At 38.9% G+C, this 26,504-nt stretch overlaps 1 protein-coding gene across 1 annotated transcript in view; it reads left to right on the top strand.

The window, feature by feature from the left end:
- The first annotated feature begins 1,184 nt into the window (after positions 1-1,184).
- LOC149206780 (lysine-tRNA ligase) overlaps positions 1,185-26,504 on the top strand; it is an 87,891-nt gene continuing 62,571 nt past the window's right edge. The window contains exons 1-2 of the mRNA XM_089395575.1: positions 1,185-1,531; positions 13,231-13,380. Of these exons, the coding sequence (XP_089251701.1) occupies positions 1,190-1,531; positions 13,231-13,380 (492 nt within the window). The 5' untranslated portion in view covers positions 1,185-1,189. The remainder of the gene's footprint in view (positions 1,532-13,230; positions 13,381-26,504) is intronic.

The raw sequence follows: 26,504 nt of genomic DNA, 5'->3' as shown, positions 1-26,504 counted from the left end.
AACCAACGACAACAATTCGTATGGAGGTGACAACAAGGTATGAGGGCTTGACGTCATTGTTGAAATTGTCATGACCAACGACACTTCACACTTCCACGTGTCAAATTTTAATTTGTGAGTAAGACGAAAATGAACGTCTCCCATTGGCTAGGTGAATAGTATCTTCTCACCCAAAGGCCGCAAAAAAAATGCCTATCAACGTAATTACAATAGTTATAATATAATAATACCCCATACCTTCAAATGAAAATGCCCTAACTAAATATGAAATTAGCACTACACCATTTCGAAAAGGGAAAAAAAAAACTTTATCTAGTGCTTCTTCTTTTAACCAACAAAATTTTAAAATGTTTAATTTAAATATTTTTCTTTTTTAAATACTTAATTTAAATATTCTATTTTAAAATGTTTGAATCATATTTTTTATCAATATTATTTAAAGTTTGATTAAAATTTTAAGAAATAATTAACATTATAAATATCATTTTTAAAATTACAAAATATAAATATAATAAAATTTTAATAATTCTAAATTTATTTATATATTTAAAAATACAATTTAAATAATAAGAAATTATAATTTCCAATTATACAATAGAACTTTTATAATAGCTTAAATTTTTCATAAAGCCGGTCTAATGGTTAAGTGTGGAGGTTTGGTCCCCACAATTTATTTGTAACTTAAATTTTTCATAAGACTGGTTTAATGGTTAAGTGTGGAGATTTGGTCTCACAATTTATTTGTGGAAGTGTGGTCCCACAAGTCTCACAATCTAAAACTTTTTGGGAGGCTATATAGTCCAACTAGTGGAAATTAAATCCCACCAGTCTTGTGATCCAATCTCTAACAAAACTATATACACTTATAAATAACTTTGAACCTAATTTCTTACCTTAAAAACACTTCGGAAAAAAAAAAGAAATTTAAATTGTTTTTTCCTCATAACATTAAATAGAAAGATATATCTACCTCAAAATTAAGACGTTTATGGAACCATTGTACACTCTAAATTAAAGTGGAACATTCATAAATTCTAAAGCACCTCACTTCTCCTCCCGCCAGAAGCCCAAAAAGTTTGGGCATGATCTTAATTTCCGCTGAAATTGTAAGAGGAGGGAAGTGATACACGTGTCAAACAACAGACGTGCGGGAGGTTTATCTCGTTTAGATTATAGTAATCGAAGCTAAATGCTTTCGCCCTTCACGCCAACTTTAATCTTTGAGACATTTATTTTTGCCTTTGCCTGCGTGATGGCAATGGTAGCAGCAACTGCACCTTCTCGTCTGGCTGACCTTCACTCTCATTTCCTTCAGAACTCCCATGCTGTCCTATGCGCTCCACTTTTTCCTTCACTGGTTAAGAATAAGAAGTTCAATATAAACACACAGGTGAGGGCTCGGAAAGTAAATGCAGGCACAGTTGCGGTTGACAACAGTAGAAGTCAATTGCGGGGCAGGTTCTATTTCAACATCACCGGCTTCCCATTTCCTCTGGGTCCATTTCTCAGTCGTCCCACTCTAAGGAAAGAGGTAATCATTTATTCATTCTCCCTCAAAACCTTAATTTCATTACAGTAAATGTGGGGGCCGATGATTGATTATATCATGATTACAGAGGAATCACCATCATAAGTTCTGAAACTTTATCAATAAGTGATGCCTCTGTGCTCCTCTTGAACTTGCCATACAAATTATTGTACAATTGTCCAAATACTTTCATACCCACTGTTGCAGCTGTTCAAATTTTGCTGGAAAAATTGAATTTGGCATTCACTGAGTATATTGCTATCTGGTGGATTGCCTAGAGTACAGTCCTCTCGCCAGTTGTCCAACTGGATGACCTTCTCTACCAAGTGTACAAGTTGAACACTACTCTCATCCCAAGCTACCATAACCACACTGAGAGAGTCTTGGCATTCAAGAAATCACTTCTTTAGCAATGGTAGCAGTCTTGTTTAACTCTCAAAGTTACTCTCCATCTCTCTCATCCTCTGGTTAAACATTTGGACTTGTTTCTTCAAGTGCTTATTCTCTTCTTGAAGTTGAGCATTGATGGCCTACAAGTCTTCCAACATCTCTCCGTTTGCTTTACCCATGGTAAGTTTTCAAGGTTCTGGCAGCAGCGTCATGGTCAATGATTCAACTGCTTTGATACCATATGATCCATAAAGGAGGGACTTATAGCTCTCTCACTTTTCCAACACAGATCCTCCTTGAAGTTAACTTCTGATCTTTGTTTCTTTGTCTTGTACATACTACAAACATCTCTATCCTTGGTGTAACCTGCACATAAAAACCCACTAACATTGGCAATACATGTCAGGATATTCAGTTGGTTTCTTTGGTGTTTATCTTTAGGTAGGCACACAAAAATTGGTTATATATTTCTCTGGTGTAGCCTAGCACTTGTTGGAAATAATACTGAGAGGGGGGGTGAATCAGTATTATCAGATCAATCAAACTTTTCAATTCTCAGAAACATATACGCTACTTCAGTTAGGTGAACCAGCGTGTACACGCTACTGTGATTAAGTAAAACAGCGTATAAGAAGAAAACTCATAATTTAGTTAGCTTATTCTTCAGTTAAGTTCATCAGGACATTATTCACCACATTAACAGTAAGCAGGTGCAGTATAACAGAACAGATCAAAAACCACACACATGAACACCAAGATATAAGGTGGAAACCCAATGTGGTGAAAACCACCTGCTGCAAGTTGTCTCTATCTTTCTTTAATAAGAAACTTCAGTTTACAATATTTTGTACTGGTGCAGCCTTGTACCAGTACGCAGGCTACAACCTGCAGAAGGCTACAACCTTCTCTCGTTCTCCAAACTTCCTTGGAAGGGAGCTCCAACCCCCTTTGCTCTTGTACTAGCCAAGATACTAGTACGTAGGTGCTGGCCTACAATCTTCTTTCTTTCAGGTACCACCTTTCATACATTTTCAGACTGGATATTCCTGAAGCACATCATTCAATCTGTAGAACCCAATTCATTCAACTTTCATAACAGATCCATGAAGCATAAAACAACCAATACTAGAATTATCAAACTTTGAATCACTGAACCACTGAACCCTGTCAATCACCAGATACCAGAACCCAGAGCAGTCTACAGAACTCTGCAATAACAGTCAGATCCAACTGCAAACCCAAAAATCAAGCTTTAAGAGATATACGCTACTTCAATGAGCGAAACCCGCGTGTACACGCGTTTTTACTTAAGCCAACCTGCGTACAGATCTAAAAATAGATTCTCTCAACTTGCAGCTGTACCAGACATCAGTTAGATCCAGAACATAATATTGCGACAGTATGCAGATCTAGAAATACGCATAATCAACCATATCATAATAGAGCATTTCAAACCATTAGATCCCGATTTGTCCTTAGATCTAGTCTTCCATCCGCCGATGTGATTTCTCCTTAGCTCATATCAAGCAACCCGAACCCTGCATATCAGATCTCTTTCTCTCTTAGATATTCAAGCCTTGTCAAAAGATGATTTTGCCTAATGATCTTCTTCTCCTTATATAGCCTTAGGCCTTGCTCAATACCAAGAGCCAAAACCATAGTAACACAATACCATCAACTTTAAAACTAGGGATCGACACGCCCGTCGAGACATAATGGTCCGAAATCATAGGCACAACTTCCAAGGACTAACCACCATGGACCAAAGGAACCTTTCCACATACACGCGCTTTTTCTGAATCTAACTAGCGTGTACACGCGACTTGGGCTTAACGAAACAGCGTGTATGAACTTCCTTGGCATGCTGTACTGAGATCTGTCTTCTGATTAAGTTGCCATCACCTGTACCAACCTCTGAGCACCTGTACCAACCTCTGAGTGAGTTGCCATCAAGGACAACACTTGAATCATAATGCCAACAGCACTCTCATGAATGGACATCTATGTCTATTTCCTAGCATAAGAATAACACTAGCTACTCAACACATCATTCAGGCTAATTTTTTGAATAGAAGCCACATCCAAATATTTACAAATTTTAGTTATGTGGTTGAGCTGTGCGATGAAGTGCCTGGATCTAATTATGAAAGAGATGGCTGAAGCCAAAGAGTTCTACATGTTTTCAGCCCTTATTCTCTCACGAAGCAAAAGAATGAGCACCTATGTTCATTGTTTAGTTAGACAGAGCCCCACTCAACAATGTTCTTATCCAAGGTAATGCTTTGATTCTTAATTGCAAAACAATACATGAATGTGCATACACTTGTGCTCTGAGTTGAGGCATCCTATTTTCATCTATGCTCTAACAACCAACACATATATCTTCAGATTTTGAGCAGCAACTTAAATATCATTGATCTTTTAAGCAACCTATATTCTCATGCAATTAATTACCAGTGTTGTTTATATCACAAGTCATAACTCCTTTCCCACAATAGCCCAACATATATATTTGGTAGAATTCCCTGCTCAACATCTACAACATTCAACCATCACAAAGCTCTAACCTAGAACTAAAAGGTTGTGCGAATGGTTCCACTATATGGTTGTGGCTTTCCACAACATCCAAGCAAAGAATCAGTTGGGGATTTAATTAGTAGTCTGAATGGAGCAACCCATATCTGCATGTCATTTTATTCTAACGTCCCAAAGAAATGAAGCAAACAATTATATTCTTTTTTTAAAAAGAAGTGAACAAGGGTTTTGTATTGATAAAACTGGATTATGGGCCAAAACCCTTACAAGATCCTTTTTTTCTTTGATAGTGGAAATATTCATCAGACCATACAAAATTAATGCCAACTTTGGAGTTTCATTTCTTCCCTATGCTAAAATACATGTCTACTTTTGACTCGACAAAAGATCCCAAGTATGAGAAGGTATTTACAATGCAACATGTAACTTCAAAAAGTTTTAACAAAACCAACAGACCCAACCTTAAATTCTCCCATCAGCAGCGACCAACACCAGGATTGTCATTCCTCTGCGAGCGACAAGACATTTTCTTATCAGAAACCGCATTAGAGTCAATGCCTTAAAGGTCGAGCTGAGCATCACGAGCCATAGAATTATCCAGAGCAGTGACCCGAGTGCTGAGAGCAATAACTTCCTTGCGCAATTCATTCAGAGAAATTTCCAGACTACTTAGAAGCAGGAGGAACTTGGCTTCCAAGAGGAGTTGAGAAGACTGTTGTTGTCTCTTTGCTATTTTGTCCTGTTGTTTCTTGGCAACCCGCAACGCCTCAACCGATTCCAAAAATTTATTAAACAACAAACCAACATCAAGGCTCTCTGTAAGTGAGGGAGGACCTGCCATCACAGGGGAGAGCCGATGAACTTGTCTTGAAAAAATGCCAACAATCTCAACCCATGCCACAAGACCAACAAGGAAAACCTTCCCATGAATTTTATGTAGAACCACATACACCACTATGTAATCAAGATTGAAACACTGCTACGAGCCAGATTGAGGAAAATTTTCCATATCCAACCCAAAATCCTCCGGAGGACGATGAATAGACTGATGATTGAAAGCACAGGACGACATAATTAACTCCAACCTACTGCTTGACGAATGATACTCCATCGCCATAGTGATTTCCAGCCACTCCCACCAAACGCGACTCAAATGCTTCTGCTTCTTTGAGTTTAGGAGAGGATGGGTTATGTGACACATAATAAGATGCATGGGACACTTGGTGGAAACCATAGCAGACCAACATCAGAAAATAATAAACCTCTAGATCCTGATGCCACTTAGCCTTATAACACGAGCCGAAGATCAAACTGAATGGGAGGCTAATGTCCCATCCCCACGACAAAACAAATTTCCGTATGTATCAAAATTTAAATGAGAACATAATCATCTTATAACTCTCATCATATCTAAGGTATATGGTCAATTTTGATGTTTCCATGATTCGTCTCTAATTTGCCTTGCCCCAAAGTGGAGCGTTTCTTTTACAAAGCATTAACCACTGAGTTTAGATGTCTTTAAACATGAAAAAACTCTAAGCACTCAAACTGAGAGGCAAGAAAAATAATCCTTTGGAGAGTGGAAGGGAGATCTGAGCACGACTCCATCCTAGCCTTGACCACTTGGTGAATAATAATCATTGAATCACCGAAGACCAGAAGATTGGTGACATTCCTTGCCAACGTTGTTTCCAGACCTTTCCATAGAGCAAGAAACTTGACTTGATTGTTTATCATGTGACCAAGACCCAATGTGAATTGCGCCACAATTTTTTTCGTTGGGGCTAAATAAAGTCCCTCCTGCTCCTGCCTCGCCCAATGAAGCAAACAATTATTAAAAGTAAAGCATCGGATTATAATGAAATGCTCAGAATAAAGAAACCAAATGGTGAATGGAACGACTTTACCAATGCCACACATGCTCCATATATATATATATATATTCAAACAGAGGACAAAAATTGATTAGTTAAATGATCTTCAGTTTTAACCAAGCCAAACAACATTTAAGTGCCACAACAAGACAATGTTTTAATGCCAATCATTGCCAACCACTACAATGTACTATTTGAAAATGTATGCAAATATATTTATTTCTTGTGTATGGTTGTACAATAATAGACTAAGTGCATCCTCTATTTCTAGCCAAAAAGACCCTTTGAGTGTGTAAGTACAAAAAGAACTAGGGAGATCTGGGGTAATGGGAAGGGGAAACAAACCCAACCTTTCATTTCTCATTCATCAATATTTTCTTTTCTATGTTAATTAATTCAAATTTTCTTCTCCTTTTTCTTTTTCCACTTTTTTACCCACCAAAAGTGGGTGACCCCATAGGAGAAATTTTTTCTCTCACCATCTCTTCCAACCAATAGCCAGTAGCCCGTGATAGTCACTAGTAGCTGATGACGATGTGCCATTCATATCTCCACTGCTTGCATCAGTGATATGTTTCCTTTCCCATTTAGCAAGAGCACATGTTGGAAGGTGGGCTTCCAATCAAAAGGTGCTTTATTCATTTTGCAATTGGGTGCTTATGCTTGTTTGTATTTTGGGAATTTGACATGGGTTATGGGGTCACCAAGAAGGAGGAGGCGTTTTTGTAAAAAATCGGTTACCCGATTCCTACTGAAGAAAACTGATAATATTTCACCTACTTGTTAAATTACTTGAACAAGTTACTTGCAGTTTTCTACGACAAATACTGAAATACATACATTCTAGCCTACACAAAATAAAATACTGCGGAAACTAAATACTGCACTGGAGAGAAATAAACACATACATCAACACAGTGGTTTTTGGACAATGTCCCCGAAAAAACCCAACTTGGGAAAACTGGTGCAACAACTGAGGGTTTTAATTATTATGCAGTAGTAAATCTGAGTACAAATCGTTGGATGCCCAAACTGGCTATCTGATACAGAGAAATACTGGCAAAAAGTTAGTGAGAAGAATCTCACACTAATCCGGGAGATCTGACTCTGATCAGGGGCTTGCTAACTGGCCCCACGCTGCCTCTACGCAGCTTCTGCGTCAACCCTACACAGATCTACGTCACACTGGCTAGGCTCTCCGTCAATCCCTTTGCTGACCTCCTGCTTTCTGGAAATTCGACGTCTTGGGACCTCCGGTTTCACACCCCGACTTCTGACACTGAATCTCGTCTCTCCCAGTTGGAATTAGAATTCCCTTTGAAGCTCCGCACTGCCTCTGCGTGGCACTGTGCTGCCTCACTGAATTGCTCTCTGCCTTCTCTGCCTTGCACTCCCTGGATTTGGAAAACTTCCTCCGGTCTACTATCCCTGCCCCTCTCTCATTGCTTCAACTTTACTGAATCACTTCTGGCAACTCACAACTGCTACTCAAGAAATCGATTCTCTAGCAAAATCGAACTGCTCAAGTGTATTTCTCCAACCACATCGAACTCCTTATAATCTCTCGTTGGAGTTCCATTGACCTGGATTAAAACATAATCGATGGCTAAGATTAACTTGGAGTTGATCCTCGTCTTCTTCTAGAAGATCCACGCTTGATTTAATTAATACCCTTTAACTAACCAGATTTCCTAAGCTTACACTTAGGGAACCATTTAAAAAAGTTAATTATTTTAATTAAATTATCTCTGGGTGGAATTTCCAGAAACAATTTCTGGGTTTTGGAGAATGCATGTGTCTTAGCCTCTTTGCAAAGTTTCAACACTAGAGCACATCCGATACTACAAAAATCAACAGTTTTGGCTGTGATCTTGTTGCCTCACCTTAAATGGGGGGTTAATCTTTCATCCTAGTCTAGTGGGACCTCCCCAAATGGCTTAATGGGTATAGGAGGGGCACTACTTGGGAAAACCCAATTGAGATAGCGTAGTCCCATCTTCCCTATTCGATACTTACCACTTTCCATCTCACATTACAAGCCCCATATTCCATCTCCCTTCTTCGGGTTCAACTGACCATTGGTTCTCTAGGATTTGGCACCATACATCCTCATACCTGGTTAGGGCCCAAAACTTGGTCCTAGGAGGTTGATGTATCTAAAAGAACAACAAAAAACATATGATGGCTGCAAGCACAAAAAAGATCAAAATGCAAAAGATGGCCAGGACATACACATTAGCACGTGCGCAAAAGCCTAGCATGAGCTCTACCTCACTCACTATGCCCATCACCCAGTTCCTGAGCACACGTTGCTCTTCATATTTTGAGAAGAAACCCTTGCATGTCCCAACCCCTGGTGAGTAATGAGTTGCCTCACCATTAAGGGATTAACCACTGCTATATATCATACAAAGCAAGCTTTAACCCTTTGAGCTATGAGTAGTAATACAAAGAAAAATTAAGAAATAGTAAAAGACGCACAAGAGAGGTGGAAAAACAAAGGCCGAGTTGGTAACTCATGCATCCACGATTTCTCCCTCCCCACAACTACACACTCAGATGAAGAGCCCATCATAGTTGGTCCCTTTGACCATGGCACTCTGCCATGAAGTCGTCTCCCTTCCATTCCATCATTATTTACATGAAACATATCAATTGAAGGGTGGACCAAGGACATGCCACTTCCCCTTGGGGGTAGGACACACCTAATAGGGTGGTCTATTAGCCACTCCTACCTTCGGAGGTAACACCATTGCGAGCTCAAAGCCCTAATTTTGGAGGGGGAAGCCTTGTTTGAAGGGTCAAATTGCCCATTACTTTCCAACTTGGTTCACTTAGATGCAAAAATGATTAAATGTACCTAATGATGTGGTTTCTAGCATTGGATATTGTGTGTAATTGTCAGGTGGTTCCATAGCCATGGCTTGGACAACTTAATTGGGGCCCAAGTCTTTTAGAGGAGCATATTGACGTCCACACGTGGAGTGTTAAGAGTCATGGGACTCCAACTAGTAGCAGAGCATCATACATATCCATGGGCACCTCCAGCACCCACAACATCCCAACACTTTTCCCTACATTGATGACTTTTATGGGATGATGCACCTGGACCCAACATGTCCCCAACCGACTTAGCACTTCATGAGGGGTTGGCAGCTGATCTAGGGCCCAGAGGAGGATGGTTTCACACCTTTGAGACATATGAGGGATAGCACCACCTTGGGACCCCTAATGTTGGAGTAGAGACAAACATTTTGACCACCTGGAGACCCATGAGACCACTTTTGTACCCCAAAAAAGGAAACTGGGGTCCATAGGGGAGCATTGGCAAAGACCTAAGGGCCAACCCTTAGGAAGTGATTTTATAGGGCTTCTACTCACATCTTGGCACCAAGAAGCCTCAACGCTAGCTCTAGAAGGGCTCATGCATACATGGCATCATCATTCTCTCTTTCATGACTCACACGTGTGGGCAAGAGTTACGTTTTATCATTGGCTGCTAGGTTGGCTTGCGACCTAGCTTGTGATTAACACATTATTTTATGGTTTTTTAAAGGCATTAGACTAAAATAGACTTTATGACTCCTCATATAAGTAGAGGATACATTCATTCTTGTAAATCATCATCACAACTTGGAAATTTCAGCATCTCTTGAGAATTTTGACCCTCTTTTCTTGTGGTAGAGATCAGATCTATGAATTCATTTAACATTTGGAGCTATTGTCTTGGATCAATGGATGGAAATCTTTGCATGTTATCTTGTAAGCAAGCTTATTGTTGAATATTATTTTCTTTACGTTTAATGTATGAAATATATTGAATCTAGGGTTTTCTATTGTGCCCTAATTTATTGAATATCTATTGAAAAGTATCTAGATGTCATTATTGCATGCATTACTCATTGAATAACATGTGAATGATAATCCTAGTGGTGAACTTTGATTAGCTCTCCCATGAAACTCCTTGATTCATTGCATAGGTAATTGTTAGTGTTTTTGATGCCAAGGCATCATTTATCCTTCCTCCTTAACAACTTTTTGGTCATTTAATCAACTCATAGACTCCATCCACCCAAGAATAAGGCACTGACCATCCTTTGTTGATGTTCACTTTAACTTTTATCCATAAATCTTTTCTCTCTTCTCCTTGCCCTAATTCGACCCCTTTAAGGCCAAGCAACCAAGCTAGGGCTTGGTGCAAATTCCTAGGGAAGAGGAATTTCTAGGGTTGGAGAGTCCAAATGCAAAGAGGATAGTAATTGCCACACGATCCTTTCTTTTGTAGGAAGTCACTTCAATTTCATCCATAAATTTCTCTGCCCTAGCTACTAGCCCTAAGCTAACCCTAGTTTGGATTTAGCTTCAATTTGGGACTTCTTGAGGGTTTCATGTCCCTTGTTCCTATTGAAAACCATTATTGGAAACCCTTTCTCCTTGTCATGACCTTTGGCCATCCCAACACTCAACTCACTTAACAAGCCATAGGTCTCGTGCCTCATGTTATAGGTCTTTATAAAGAAAGCGAATTGCCTCCTATTGGAGCGTTGAGCTTGACTTGTGCCTTTCTTGTAGAAGGCCTCCTTAAGTCACCTTGTACCCCAACACTCAACCTATCAATCAAGCCCTAGGTCTAGTGCTTTCAACCCTAGGTCTCCACGAAGAAAGAAAATTGCTTCTCATTCAAGCCTTGGGCCTAAATTGTGTCTTCCTTGTGGAAGGCCTTTTCAAGTCATCTTATACCTAGACCTTAGAATACCAATTAAGTGACCTTCTTGCATATAGAGACTCCTCCCATTGGTGAAAATCCGTAAAGAGCAGGGGGTTTTCGTTGTGGTAACAGTGGGCCACTACCCCATTGTTGTCACTTGGTCTAATGTTAGCCTTGTAGGGTACCCCTCTCCAAGGCTTGCTAGATTTTGCGGTAACACTCCTTACTTTGGATTGTATTTTACATAGTTACTAACCTTCCTAACCTTCCTCAATCGCCGAATTAGGCTTGTAGGTATCGAGTCTTACAACCATTTGCTTGTTCGAATCCATTTCCGATTAAACCAAAATCAGATTTGAATGCCACAATGTCGATGATTGTAAACTTTTCAATGAACTAAAAAGATAGCTAAAGCACTGACTCTTCATCAATCATGCTAATTCTTCACATGAACTTATTCCTGATTCCTTTTTTATCAGGGAATTGCTTTGTAGGAACAACATGAACTTCATGGTCTTGTCATATTTTCCTTTTCAAATTTACCCTTTGTTCTTGAATATCACAAAGTTTTTTCAAGATCCTTTTTTATTTTGATCAGTTCATTAATGATGATTCTCTCTGAGCCTTTTTGTACTTGTTGTTTATTAAAATAGTTATTTCTTGATTTATATAATTCCTTTTTACTTCTTGATTTATTATGCTTGCAGGTATTGAGTCTTACAACCTTTTTCTTGTTTAAATCCATTTCGGATCAAGCCAAAATCAGATTTGAATGCTACAATGTCAATGATTGTAAGCTTTTCAATGAACTAAAAAGATAGTTTAAGTACCGATTGTTCATCAATCATGCTAATTCTTCACATGAACTTATTCCTGGCTTTTTTTATGCCAGGAAATTGCTTTGTAGGCACAACATGAACCTCACGGTCTTGTCATATTTGCCTTTTCACATTTACCCTTGCTTCTTGAATATCATAAAGGTTTTTTAAGATCCTTTTTTATTCTGTTCAGTTCATTAACGATGATTCTCTCTGAGCCTTTTTGTACTTGCTGTTTATTAAAATAATTATTTCTTGATTTATATAATTCCTTTTTACTTCTTGATTTATTATGCTTGCAGGTATTGAGTCTTACATCCATTTGCTTGTTTGAATCCATTTCGGATAAAGCCAAAATCAGATTGAATGCTACAATGTCAATGATTGTAAGCTTTTAAATGAATTAAAAAGATAGTTTAAGTACCGATTCTTCATCAGTCATGCTAATTCTTCACATGAAATTATTCCTGCTTCTTTTTATGCCAGGGAATTGCTTTGTAGGCACAACATGAACCTCATGGTCTTGTCGTATTTGCCTTTTCACATTTACCCTTGCTTCTTGAATATCACAGTTTTTTCAAGATCCTTTTTTATTCTGTTCAGTTAATTAATGATGAATCTCTCTTAGCCTTTTTGTACTTTTTTATTAAATTAGTTATTTCTTGATTTATATCCTAAATTAGTTATTTCTTGATTTATATCCTTCCATTTTACGAGTGTTGAACCTTTCCTCTGCCTATTCCATACTATTTTGGTTTGATAGAAAACCCATTTGAGATGTTCCAACTCAAGCACATTGTCTTCTTCCATAATTTCTTTATTTGGTCTATCAGTCCAAGAATTTGTTGGATACACATTTATATAACATATGCGAGCATTATAATGAAGAATATTATTTGAGTTTCTTGTACTGTCACGTGCCTTATATTGCAGAGTAAAAAGATTAGTGATAGATAGGATACCAGGAAAGTCCCTGATATGAGCGGGCACAGGTCTTCCAACTGTAAAAAGAGAAGCAAGGCTTTGTCAAAAAAATTTTAAATTCTGTTAAATAGTAGGAAATCCAACTTGTATAATTTCTGAAAGTGGTTTGGCCTTAAATAGGAGATGTCTACATGTATTTGACATCTAATTAGTAACTGATCTATTGAAGAAGAGGAGTTTCGACAGTTAAATTTCTGATTAGCTACATAAGTGGCAGTTAAGACATACAAACTAAAATACAAACATTAAGATTATAACAAATGACAATCATAACTCTAGTTTCCTGGAATGAATTGGTCATGAGTCCCCATATGCTTTTGAGTTATTGGATTTTGTTTGAGTCCTTTCCATTAATCCAAGCTCACATGTGATTGTGCTTCCAACTTTCTCTAGGTTGTAAAAGGAATGATATGGACATTTGAACAAGAGCAGGCTCTAGGCTTTAGCAGCGTTGCAACCAATATTCGCATGACAGTTATCAAACTCAAATCTGGAGGCCTCTGGGTTCACGCTCCAATTGCCCCCACAAAAGAGTGTATTCAGGTGAGTTTTCTAGCGGGCCTCATGATCTTTAAACTAAGCGTGAATTATTAAATTGATTCTATGTTTATATTCTTTCCAAATTCAACTTCATTATTATATTTGTGCAACATTAAGGGATCATTGAGCCGAGAGGCTCATTCTACAGCCCAGTATGAGGGTGATGTGTAATTCCGTCCGTGTTCAACGTGGAGTTAACATGTGTCCCTCTTAAAATAAAAATAAAATATTCTCTAAATAGAAAAGCAATGTCTGATATATTAAAAAACAATGTCTACTATATTAAAAAAACAAAAATGAATATACTATGCATGTTTAGTTAGTTAAACATATGACGTAATATAATTTCATGTACAGTATTAGAAGTAAAAAAATTTGTGAGTAAGATGTTTAAACCTTATACTTTCCAAAAATATTTCAGCACGGGATTTAATAAATTATTTGAAGATCTATGTTAACTAATTTATGTTGATATCAACTTCATATATATCTATATATAGAAAAAAATGTAAAAGAAAATATTTTAATGTTGTATATAATAAAATATTCAATATGGGTTATCAATAAAATATTTTAATATGAATTAATATTGACATATACTTAAAAATATATTAATAACAAAAAACCATTTTAATATGCATTGATAAAATATTTCGATACACATGTTATGTAAAATAGTTTAATGTCAACTATTTCACACGTGGGAAAACCTATCATAACCTGTCAACTATGTATATATTATATATTGTTTTAAAAAAATTATGTATATATCAGGTAAAGATATTGAAAAAAATAATTTTTTTATGGTTAAAACATTTGAAGTGGTCTTAATATTTTACAATTTGGTTTTTTTATAAGTATATATTTTTTGTCGAAACCCAACAAAGATTTTTTGGATATACAAGTTAAAGTTATGTACTCTATATAACATTCAAAAATACAATTTAAACATTGAAAAAATACACATTGTATATTTCACTCTAAAAGAAGTTTGCACTTGAAGAAATTTGATCCCTCTCAGCTCATGTTAGATCCATGCAAAAGATGGATCTATACTAGTTTAAGCTTAAGTAAAAGGACAATCTAGATTCTCAATTCTTAGAAATTAGGAAAAGTTAATGGAAAAAGAGATTCTGATGTTTATGTTGTTCTCGATGTATGCTGACTACTCCCAAATTGAGCAAGATGTCTCTTGCCCCATTTTTCCCTCTCCATCCCTCATTACTTGCACCCTTACCCTACCTCCTTCTGATTCGCCTCCTACTTCCTTGCACTTGGTCCTTTCATTTAGTGGGAGATGATGGCCTTGAGAGTTCTTTGCAACTCAAAATTTGTCGGGAGTTAGAGACAAAAATAAGGAGATAGGTACCAATAGTAACTGCCCCCTTGATATGAACATGTTAACAACAATTTATGATACTTACATACATGTAAAACAAACAAGAAAGCAAGTATACAAGCACAAGAAGACATTGCCAAAACTGTACACATGCTCTCTCTCTCTCTCTCTATATATATATATATATATATAAGCCCCAAGGGTTAGCTCAAGTGGTCTAGAGCCAGACATGAAGTTCTTTGATATTGTTGCTAGTTGTTGCTGATCATGGGTTTGACTCTCTTCGATTCCCTTAGGGCAAGGCCTTGTAATCAGGGCCAATGGTTTACCCAGTTTACCATCCACGAAATGTGGGGAAGTACTCCGGGGTTTTCCATGCTTTCATTCCAAGTATATATATACAAAACCATTGGAGAGGGATCATCTTTGACCAAGGGTCTGAGATGTACAAATATAAAATACATAAGTAGGTGATGGCTCTATTATCGCACAATATTGCACCCTAGTCAAAGTCTTCACAAGGTACAAAGGATGAGTGTAACATGGAAGTGTTGCTACTGTCACCTAGACAATGACTTCCCTCTTTTTAGTATGGGACAAACCCAACACAGGGGGGTTTTCCCTAGTAGCAACTAAGTCTAAGGTTACTTATGTTACTACCCAATTACAACCAACCTATTATGATGTGAGCGTTATGAAGTAGGTTTGTTACTCAAGGTAAATTCTACATTTAGGTGATGAGATTTTTAGGGTTGTTTTACGTGTCAGTAGATGATTATCAAGTGAAATTCATTCCCAAAACATTCCAGATCTGAAATTTAATATTGGCTGTTATACAACTTGCTTTAAAGATGTAAGAATTGCAACAAGACAAATAGTAACGTCAGTAAGTTTCAGCCCCTTAAACAGATTTGAAAGAGATGATTTTTATGGCTAAAATCACAAGTAAACCTAGAATTCATGTAACTTGCTAAATCCGAAAATTTAGGGGAACATAACAACCACAAAAAGTAAATTGTTTCATTGTTAAAATTCAGAAATATGGAACAGCAAGACAAATTTCACTTGATAGATGATTTTCGATCCACACACAAGCAAAACTAGCTAAGACGTCTAGGGTTTTATGGCTGAATATTTAAAGGCAGTCTACAAAACTCAGATTTACCCTACAACAGAAATAAAATTTGGATTTTGATTTTATGATTGACTAAATAAGGAATAGACTAGTACATGCTTGATTTATTGGGCATATGGGTCAACTAAGGCTCCTCCTAAGCAAGTGTAAGTGAGACTAGGGTGTTAGTTAGGGATTTCCACTGCAAACCCTAGCAAATCATCCTAGTGCCTTACAAGCTTCAAGATAATCAATGGGAGGATCCTCCACTAGAAATCCTCCAAAAGCTTTGAGAAGGGACCTATCAAGAAGAGAAGAAATAGGGCACACCACCAATACTAGAGAAGCACCACTACACTTTCAACAATTCAAAATAAAATTTCTCAAAGATCTAAAGAGACCACTTACTCATCAAATTGGTTCATCAAAACCATTCATCCATGAACATCCATTAATTACAAAGCATCCACAAGACAAAATTCTCGAAGATAGTGCTCTAGCTAGCCATCCATAGCATAATCCAAGAAGTAGATAGAGTTTTCTCCACAAGTACTAGCAAACAATTACAATAAGAGATGCTTCTCTTTTTATAGGCAAGAGACCTAACAACCCTGTCAATATAAAAAAAAATATTCTCCTAGATCTGGCCTAGAAAAACATAAAACACCATTATCTCCTCACAAGCCATGGAGATATGGTCAACAATGAGTAAACTATGAAGTGGTTATGCCAGCTATAAAGTAATATCCATGATACATGAGTAAATGAGTCAAAAGATCCTCAAGATGGTCCCCAAATTGAGTAATGCTCAAACACCAAGTCTCCCTCCTCAAATGCATGAAAGATGGCCCATGTGTGGTATAAGTGGGTTCCAGGAGTGGACAACTCACTCAACAAGGCAAGAAACATTGTCCAAAAGTGCAACATTCCCCTCCAAATGTGGAATGATCCTCTCAAAAGATGGAACAACCTCTTAAAAGGCCCTGTTGACCCTGCTGCCTACACCTACCTACAGTTAGTGAGAAAAGCCTTTAACCCCACAAGGTGTGGTTGGTGGCAAGGAACTAAGAGAAGGGATTGTCATGTTATTTTTTGTAGCATCGATGTGTTCTAGCCACAAAAGTCGGTGGAGAGGCTAGAATACATGAGATCTCCAAAACCCAGAAATCGTTTCTGGAAATTCCGCCTAGAAATAACTTAATTAGATTATTAACTAGTTTTTAAATATTTCCTAAGTCTAAACTTAGGGAATATGGTTAATTAATCAATATTAATTAAGTCAAGGCGAGAATCATCTAGAAACTCACACGGATCGATCCAGAGATGATCCTAGCCATCAATTATGTTTTAATCTTGGCCGTTGGTACTCCAACAAAGGATTACAAGAGGAGGTCGATGTGGTGATGGAGAAATCACTCGAGACACTTTAGTAGTAGTAGCAGTCAGTTGCTAGAGAGAGAGCTAGAGATCAAAATAGTGAGAGAGGGGCAAAGACAGTGAGGCTGGTGGAGGCATTCCAGATCCAATGAGTTCATTTGTAGAGGTAGAAGAGCCACAAAGAGGTTGATGCTCGGGCAACGCAGCAACCTCTAGAGGCAATATCGATTTGCTGAGAGGGAGAGACGTCTTTAGTTCTAGAGGCCGGGAAGGAATCCCAGAGTGTTGGAGAAGCATATTTCCAATCAGCAGAAGGCAAAACGGCTTCATTAGAGACCAGTCTGAGGCTAGACATCTAACAGGCTGCGCAGAGGGTCAAGGGGCCAAATTTCTGAAGGCAAGTCGTGCCGGGAGTTTGCTTGCAGGGTGAGGAAAATTCCTCACTAGATTTTCACTAGTATTTTTTCTCTGTAGGATTGCTAGATTTTGGTATCCAGTTGTACTCAAAATTTCTCACTATTGCGTAATAAAACCCTCAGCTGCTGCACCGATTTTCCCATGTTGGCTTTTGTTGGGGACTTTTGTCCAAAAATAATTCTGTTAATTTTATGTGTGCGCTAGCATTTCTCAGCTTACAATGCATTATTTTTCTGCAATATTTTATTTGTGAAGGTTGCAGTGTATTTATTTCGATATTTGTCGTAGCAGATAAATTGTTAATTAATTAACAATTAGGAGAAATAATATCAGTTGCTGCAATAGGGTTCCGGTATTGGAATTTTCACATGGTATCAGAGCGAGGTTGATCAACGGGAGAGTTTAGAAGTGAAAGAAGGAATTTCATTGCTCAGTGTGAGCAGCAGGCCAAAATTCCCAAGGGCAGTGGAGTCATTTTGCTAGGAGGCCGAGTACTTGAGGAAACTTGATTTTTCAGAGCAGAAAAATTCGATTTTCCATATCGAGTAATTCTAGAGGTAGAGAGAGTAGCTCAGATTTTTTCATTGGGCAAATCTCTAGTTGGACGTAGAGAGTTTTGTAGCAGTTCGCTAGAGCAGATCCAACGTCGGGTGGAAGAGAAAGAAGCACACATAGTTGAGGGAAAATTTTCCTCAGGGAACTTCTAGTCTGAGAAGTTCGATTTTCCTTGCAGTTTGGCAGTAGTTGTGCGCAGATCTTCTCACTCTAGAAGGGAGTGCGAGTAGCAGAGCAACAACTAAGTAGAAGTAAAGAGGGAGTTTTCTATAGTTCGTTGAGATGGCCACTGAGGGCTTCGCGATTAGATAGGTTGGATGGAGCTTCCAACTATGTCATCTGGAAAGCTAGGATGTCCTCCCTTCTAGATGAATATGGCCTGGAAGCCTATGTTGATGAAGTGGTGGTAGTTCCTCAAGATGCAGATTAGCTGAAAGAGTACAGAAAGGAGATGGCATGGGCGAAGCGATTGATCCTAGACGAAGTCCGGGATCATATAGTCTCGCATATAACTGGCAAAGATATTGCCAAGCAGATGTGGGCTTCTCTCGCCACGTTATATCAGGGTATTTACAAGTAGCGGAAGATGTACCTCGAGGAGAAGATGAGACTCATTCAGATGCAAAAAGGGAAAGGCACAGACCTCTTCCTCACCAGGATTCAGGAGGTCTAGGACTAGTTGTCAGCTGTTGGGGCAGTGCCTCAACCTACAGAGCTAGTGAGATTGTTACTCAACAATGTCTCCGAGGACTGGTAGGTCTTTGTCCAAAGCATATTGGGCAGAGACAAGTTACCAGAGTGGGATAGGATGTGGGATGACTTGCAACAGGAGGAATTGAGGCGAGCTCTTCTAAAGAGCTCCATCAGTGACAACAACAACAGATTGAAGCAGGTGAAGGAGGAGGAGAATGTGGCCCTCGCATCTAAGGGTCCCAGTTAGGGACAGGGGGAGCAGAGGAAGAAGAAGAAGGACCTGACAAAGGTCAAATGCTTCAGGTGTGGTGAGCTTAGTCACTACAGTACCCAATGTCCTCTCAGGAATCTGGACAAGGAGGAGAAGCAGGACCAACAGGCAGCTTCAACAGAGATCAATAGAATTTCCTCTAGGATGGAGGAAAACTTTGCCATGTTTGCTGATATACCTCCAGGAGTGAGGTGGGGAGATTTGGTGTTGTATCCCTAGAGCGTTGCAGATGGGTAGGATCCTTGAGGAGTCCACCTCATGGATCATTACCTGGCTACGAGGGCTCATAGTATTCAGTAGCTAGATGAACCAATGACAGTTGATGCAGTTAGATGCCAGAGTGACAGTTGTAGAGACTAGTAGTAGTCAGATGCTGGGGAGCGTAATGTAGAGTTGGCAGTAGTGAAGTTGGCACAGTGTAGAGTTAGTAGTAGCGTAGAGTCTTCAGTGGATAGCGTAGAGGCTAGTAGCAGTCAGAGACTCGGGTGACATATGCATTATACTGATCACAGTTGATTCAATATTTTGGATGGTTTTCAGTTGCAACAACAACAGATGAGAGGGAGTTACAGTGTAGATGCACTGTTGGCAACAGTACAGGAGGGTCAGTGGCAACACAAATGCAACAAATATCAGAGTTGCGTAGTGGTTGGTGGGCAACAACAACCAAACATTAGCAGCGTGACAAGAGATGATACAGAGACAGTGTGTTGTGGCAGGGAGTGTAACACTAGAACACATTCCTCGCTAAGAGGGAGTGTTAGTTTTTGTAGCATCAGATGTGTTCTAGCTGTGAAATTTGGTGGAGAGGCCAAAACCAAAAATCGTTTCTGGAAATTCCGCCTAGAAATGACTTAATTAAATTATTAACTAGTTTTTAAATATTTCCTAAGTCTAAACTTAGGGAATCAGGTTAATTAATCAATATTAATAAAGTTAAGACGAGAATCATCTAAAAACTCACACGAATTGATCCAGAGATGATCCTAGCCATTGATTATGTTTTAATCTTGGCCATTGGTGCTCCAACAAAGAATTATAAGAGGAGGTCGATGTTGTGATGGAGAAATCGCTCAAGACACTTCAGCAGTTCGATTTCTTGCCAGATCGATTTCCATAGTAGTAGCAGTGAGTTGTTGGAGAGAGCTAGATATTGAAGCAGTGAGAGATGGGCAGAGACAATGAGGCTAGTGGAGGCATTCTAGATCCAGCGAGTGCATTTGTAGAGAGGCAAAAGAGCCATAGAGTGGTTGACGCTGGGGTAGCGCAACAACCTCTAGAGGCAAGATTGATTTGCTAAGAGGGAGAGACGTCTTCAGTTCCAGAGGCCAGTAAGGAGTCCAAGAGTGCCGGAGAAGCATCTTTCCAGTCAGCAGAAGGAAAAACGACTTCATCAGAGACCAGTCTGAGGCTAGACGTTCAACAGGCTACGCAGAGCAGTGCAAAGGTTGACGCAGAGGGCTAGAGGGCCAAATTTCTGAAGGCAAGTCGTGCTTGGAGTTTGCTTGTGGGGTGAGGAAAATTCCTCACTAGATTTTTGCAAGTATTTTTTCTCTGTAGGATTGCCAGATTTCGGCATCTAGTTGTACTTAGAATTTCTCACTGCTGCATAATAATAAAACCCTCAACTGCTGCACCTGTTTTTCTATGTTGGGGTTTTTCTGGGGACTTTTGTCCAAAAATAATTGTGTTAATTTTATGTGTGTGTGCTAGCATTTCTCAGTTTCTAGTGCATTATTTTTCCGTAGTATTTTATTTGTGAAGGTTGTAGTGTAATTCTTTCAATATTTTTCATAGCAGATAAATTGTTAATCAATTAACAATTAGGAGAAATAATATCAGTTGTTGCAATAGGATTCTGATATTGGAATTTTTACATGTCATCTATTCCCAACTCTCTTCGTTTAAGCTATCTTCTAGGTTAGCTATGGGGGTGTTCCCTAAAGGAAAACTAAGTTAAAGATGTGGGGTTTCTAGGAAATTGTTAAAGTGAAGTTGATTTCTTTTTTAAGATTACAAGCAAATATGATGTGAACAACATAAAATGAAATAACCATTAACAACCATCAACACATGAGATAAGCACAAGCATATGAAAAACTAGTGCCTTTTAAAGTATTGCTCAAAAATGAAAGATATCTGCTTAATATAAATGAAATGCTTTTAGATAAAAACACAAGTAATCGTGAAAGTGAAACAAGAAATTGTTAGCACAATAAAATAATCAATACAAGATATAAGGATGCCTCCAAGATATATGATCAATTTCTAAATCAAAGCATACAATGATATCTTGCAAAAGGAAAACAATCAATATTCTACTTGCAAAATATAGATGAAATAATGCTTGCCAAAACAAAGTATTCAATTCAAAATTCATTCATAATGACAAGTATAATGACCAATTGCAAGTAGAACCATAAGATGTGTTAAAATGAAATGCACCTATACTAGATTTGGATGCAATTATCTTGGTTATTTTTAATCTAAAATTCCTAATCTAGGTGAGAAGTCCTCCTCTTGAGCTCTTACCAAAGGGTAAAAATTGGGGCGACTATAAGAAAGAGGGGGCGAGGGCATAGAGGTGTCATTAACGATAACCGTACCCTGAGTCTTAAGACTCATCGTGTGTTTTCGTTCCTACAAGGGGACAAGCCACCTTCATAACTGCAGGGTCACAACGCTTTTACCTTACTTCGTACCAAATGGAAGAACTTTCCAAGAAAGTCTTTTTTCCCTATGATTTCTATCAACCAAGCTTATGCTTGGAGGTTGATTTTAAATGTGCAACTAAGTTAAGATGCCTACTATGATGTGCAAGTAAATTTGCAAGTTCTAAGTAAAATATAGAGATGCTTTAAACACAAGATTGCATAAGCTTTATAACATGTAAAATTGTAAAATGAAAGTATTTGCTTTGACTTATGATAAATTGATGATCCACCAAAAGCAAACTTGAAGCTTATGAGCAATTGATTTGCATGTAAAATAAATGGCAATGCTTGTGAAAAATAAACTCAAGATTGTACTCAAAATAGCTTTGCAAAAGAAAGAAACTTCAACTTGAGAGATTAGCTTGGCATAAAATAAATCGTTGCTTTGGAAAGTGAAATTGGCTAAATACACAATGCATCAAAATTTAAGATGTGAAATTGTTGCACAATAGTGAAGAAGAAGTTAACTTTAGACAATACCCAAACTAAAATGTATCAAGTTAAAGAGATGCTTGCATAAAAATGAATTTCTATGAAATAACGTGTAACTTGTGACTTGTACCAATTAATGTAAATGGCAAGCAAATTGTAATGAACTTTAGCAAATTAAGTGAGATGCATGGTTGTGTTAACTAGCAAATTAAAATATGCATGTAAGTGAGAAAAGAAGCTAGAATCAACAAATCAAACCAACCACAAGTTCTCTCCCAAAGTGGAGAGATAGGGATGCCAGTGGGTAAAACCCACGCTCCAAAAAATCAGAAATTTTATCAATTAAATTACAGGAGGCAAGGTCTCATGAAAGCCTCCTCCAAGCTTGAGGAAAATCTTTTACAATGAAGCCTTTAGACCATAGGCTTTTCCTTGATGAGTTATTGCTACAAATAAGACCAAGGAGGGCCTTGAAATCTGAAATTTCAAAGGGACTGCTTTAGATACAAGAGTTACATTTAAGAAGAAGAGGAATTTACACCAAAGCAAGAGAGGCTAAGCCTCTTTAATGTTGAGAAATCAATGCTAGTAGGATTAGGGTTAGATTTATCTTTCTTGATAATTACTTGTGAATTATGTTGGCTTCTTTTAGTTATTTGTTATATTGTCTTTCATCAAGAAATTACCAAATTATGTGTGCATGAAGATCACAAAAACACAAGACACAAGATGTAGGCACTCTGCCAGCGAAAAGCCTTTATCTAGGAGAAAACCCAGTAAAAAACTCTTCCTTCAATAGTTTAGCTTGAGACTCTTCAACCTAGACAAAGACCTCCTCCACACTAAGCCAACCTCTCCTTCAATCCAACCTTCGACCTAGTAGCAACAACACTTCAACCCTAGTAACTTCGACTTGGCAACTTCCAACATCAACAACAGGTTTGACTTTGACAAGGAGACTTTGATCTCCTAAACTAGCCCACACGAGAGAGATAGAGACACCAAAACTTCGATTTTGTTCTTCCCTTCCTTGACACAAACTCACGCTACTTTTGGCCACTTTCTTCACCTTTGCACTTTTCCTAGCTTCCAACGTCTAGCTTCAGATATCAAACTATGTGTGAGAGAGTGAGATGCTTCAAATGAAGTCGAACTGCCTTGTATATATAGCCTTCCAATGAGGTCAAATTGCCTTCCTCGAGGCCGACTTGATCTTCTTGAGGCCGAGTTGGTGTGGAGGTTACATAATTCATTTTTGACTAAAAAATAATTCTTTTTACATCATTCTAACGCCTAAGAAGGGTCTCATAAAATATGCACTCTAATGACTGTTTATTAATCCTAAGAGTCCACAATGGGGACGTTGACTAATAAAATGATGACCCAAGCATGAAACCCATGCTTAAATAAGTCATGGTAACAATAATAAAAATTCTTTTGACAAATACATTTTATGAAGACCGAACCTAGTTACATTTTTCAACACTCCCTCTTAACTAGGGAGGTATTCATAAGGAAGATCTCAAACTATACTAGATTCTTGACTAGGGCAATTTATCCAAGGTCTCTCAATAGTTTAGGCACCACAATGCCACGGACTAAATTCCTGACCAGGGCAATCTATCCAAGTGGGACTAAGATGGACTAAAGCTTTCTACCTCTCTAGGTACCATCAAGCTTACTTGCTAACCATCAACCCAGGGATTTACGTGCGTATCCGAGGTCAGAGCTCTATGACCAACGCCACCCTTCCTACTTCGGGAACTAGACATCGACACATAGTGCCGACCAAATGTCCTCCCAGGCAATGTGTCTCACACACAAGGCCTCAACAAATCTCTTCCAAGATTTTATCATCATCAACAAAATCAACAATATCAACTAAACCAAGCATGCTTCTAATATATTCAAACTTCTTATTAGGAAGAGACTTTGTTAGTATATCAGCTACCTAATCGTCTATTGGGACATACTGTAGCATCACGATCCCATCTTGCACCAAGTTCTTAACATACTGTAATATCCCGTTCCCGGGAAATCCCTCAAACCCAAGCAAATTCCAACCAAACACGTCCAAATGATATAGTGACCGGGAAACTCAAAGTGATAAAAATAACAGTGGTACAATATATAATAATGTGAACATGAAATATAAGCAGATACTCAAGAAATGCAGAGAGAAATGCTAAGCCATTTTATTATTTTGAGTAATGGAAAGAGTACAAGAGGTGATCAGACAGGTAGCACTTCGACTTGCACAAGGCAAGTGAAGAAATACACTCAGAATAGCAAAGGAATGGCTTCTCTCTGAACTGCATCCAAGCTACTGGAGAACTGCCGTGCTGTTGCCACTACTGGAAATCAAATGAGGATTTGGGGCTGTTCCCCTCCTCAGAAAATGCTGAAACTCTGGAATCAGACTCTACTCAAGAAACCCAGAAAAACCCAGAAAGCTTTTCTGAAATAGCCGACCCCCGAAAATCACCCCCTTTGGGATCTACGCTGTCCCTCAAGGCTCTACGCTTCCACTGAATAGAATCCTCCAAAACTCCACCTGAAACTCTGCCAAAATCCTCCAATATGCAAGGGCTGATCCCCTGCTCAATCTCCCAGCTCAAATCCTTCGCAAAACCCTCAATCCGGAACTCCCACCAAAAGAACTGCGTCCCTCTCTCAAGACTGCACAGTTATCCAAAATGCTCAGTTCCTCCTCCCTCCAAAGATCAATCCTCCTGCAAAAGACTGCTGAAAACTACCTTGCCCGAGCAGGCACTCGAAGTCCCCCAGGGCTAAGGGTGAGATCTCCGAACAGAGACACTCAATGCACTAAACAGTGCTGCAGACCAGCTAAACAGCCAGCGTGCTCTAAGTCGAAGTGACTAGCTCAAATGCACATAATCGAATGACAAAATGAGGAGGCTCCCCTCTCCTTTATAGCGTTGGCCTCTCTCAATCCCAAGGCCCACCTCCTCCAACGCAATCCCTTTCTTGCCACGTGTTCCTTTCCATCTGCGCAGTCCCTCCAAGTGTTTGCGTGGTCCTTTGGCCCCCTTGGCTCCCCTTTAAGTCACAGTGTTGTGCTACTAGGAAGTGACTTTATTCTAAAGGTGAGTTATGTCCCCCTTTTCCTCACCTTTTTATTTATAAATAACTATAGAAGGCAAAATTGAGCAAAATCGAATATTCCAATTAGCCATAGCTAATTAGGAATATTATAGTCTCCCCCGGCAAAATGTTGCTTGTCCTCAAGCAATTGAAGTGATGGATGCTGCAAAATTTTCTCACTCTCCCAAGTGGCATCCTCATCCGGTAAATTCTTCCACTTCACCAAGAATTCCCGAACTGTCCTGCTCCGTAGCTGCCTCTCCCTGGTATCAATAATAGCCTCTGGTTGCAACACCAAATGCCCCTCATCATCCGTGGACGGTAGCTCATCTGTCACTGTCACATGCTGTCCCAATGCCTTCTTCAGGCACGATACATGAAAGACGTTATGAATCTTGCTGCCTTCGGGCAGCTCTAACTCATACGCAACCTGTCCAATCCTGTGTATCACCCTGTATGGTCCATAAAAGCGAGGCTTGAGCTTTTCAGCCCCTTTCTGCTTCAGTGACGATTGTTGGTATGGCTGTAACCGTAGGTAGACCAAGTCCCCTACCTCAAATTGTCTCTCCACCCGACCCCTGTCGGCATACAACTTCTGCTGGTTCTGTGCTGTAGCCATATTATCCTTGAGAGCTCAGAGGATATCCTGACTCTCTTGGATCCAAATCTTAGCTCTCGGAGCCTTGCTAGCACCAAACATCATGTCAGCAAAAGATAAGGGATGATATCCACACAAAGCATAGAATGGTGACATACCAATGGACATGTGATGTGTAGTGTTGTAGCAGTACTCCCCCAGATGTAGCCACTTCAGCCATGCTCACTGCTACCCACTGACATAGTTACGCAAGTAGCCCTCCAGCCACTTGTTAACTATCTTTGTCTGCTTGTCCGTTTGTGGGTGATAACTGGTACTCGGTGTCAATTCCGTCCCCACCAACCGGAAAAGCTCCTGCCAGAATCCGCCCATGAAACGGCTGTCCCTGTCAGTGGTGATGGTCTTGGGAAGACCATGTAACCTGAAGATCTCTCTAAAGAACAGCTCAACCACCTGTGCTGCTGTGTAGTGTGCGGATATGGCGAAAAAGTGTGAGTACTTCGTTAGTCGAT

Source organism: Pinus tabuliformis, chromosome 1_2 (assembly GCF_031772625.1).
Source record: "Pinus tabuliformis cultivar Carrire ecotype Pingquan chromosome 1_2, CPIR1, whole genome shotgun sequence".
Lineage (NCBI taxonomy): Eukaryota > Viridiplantae > Streptophyta > Pinopsida > Pinales > Pinaceae > Pinus > Pinus tabuliformis.
Note: the sequence above shows the minus strand (reverse complement) of the source record. Positions and strands in the feature narration are given on the sequence as shown.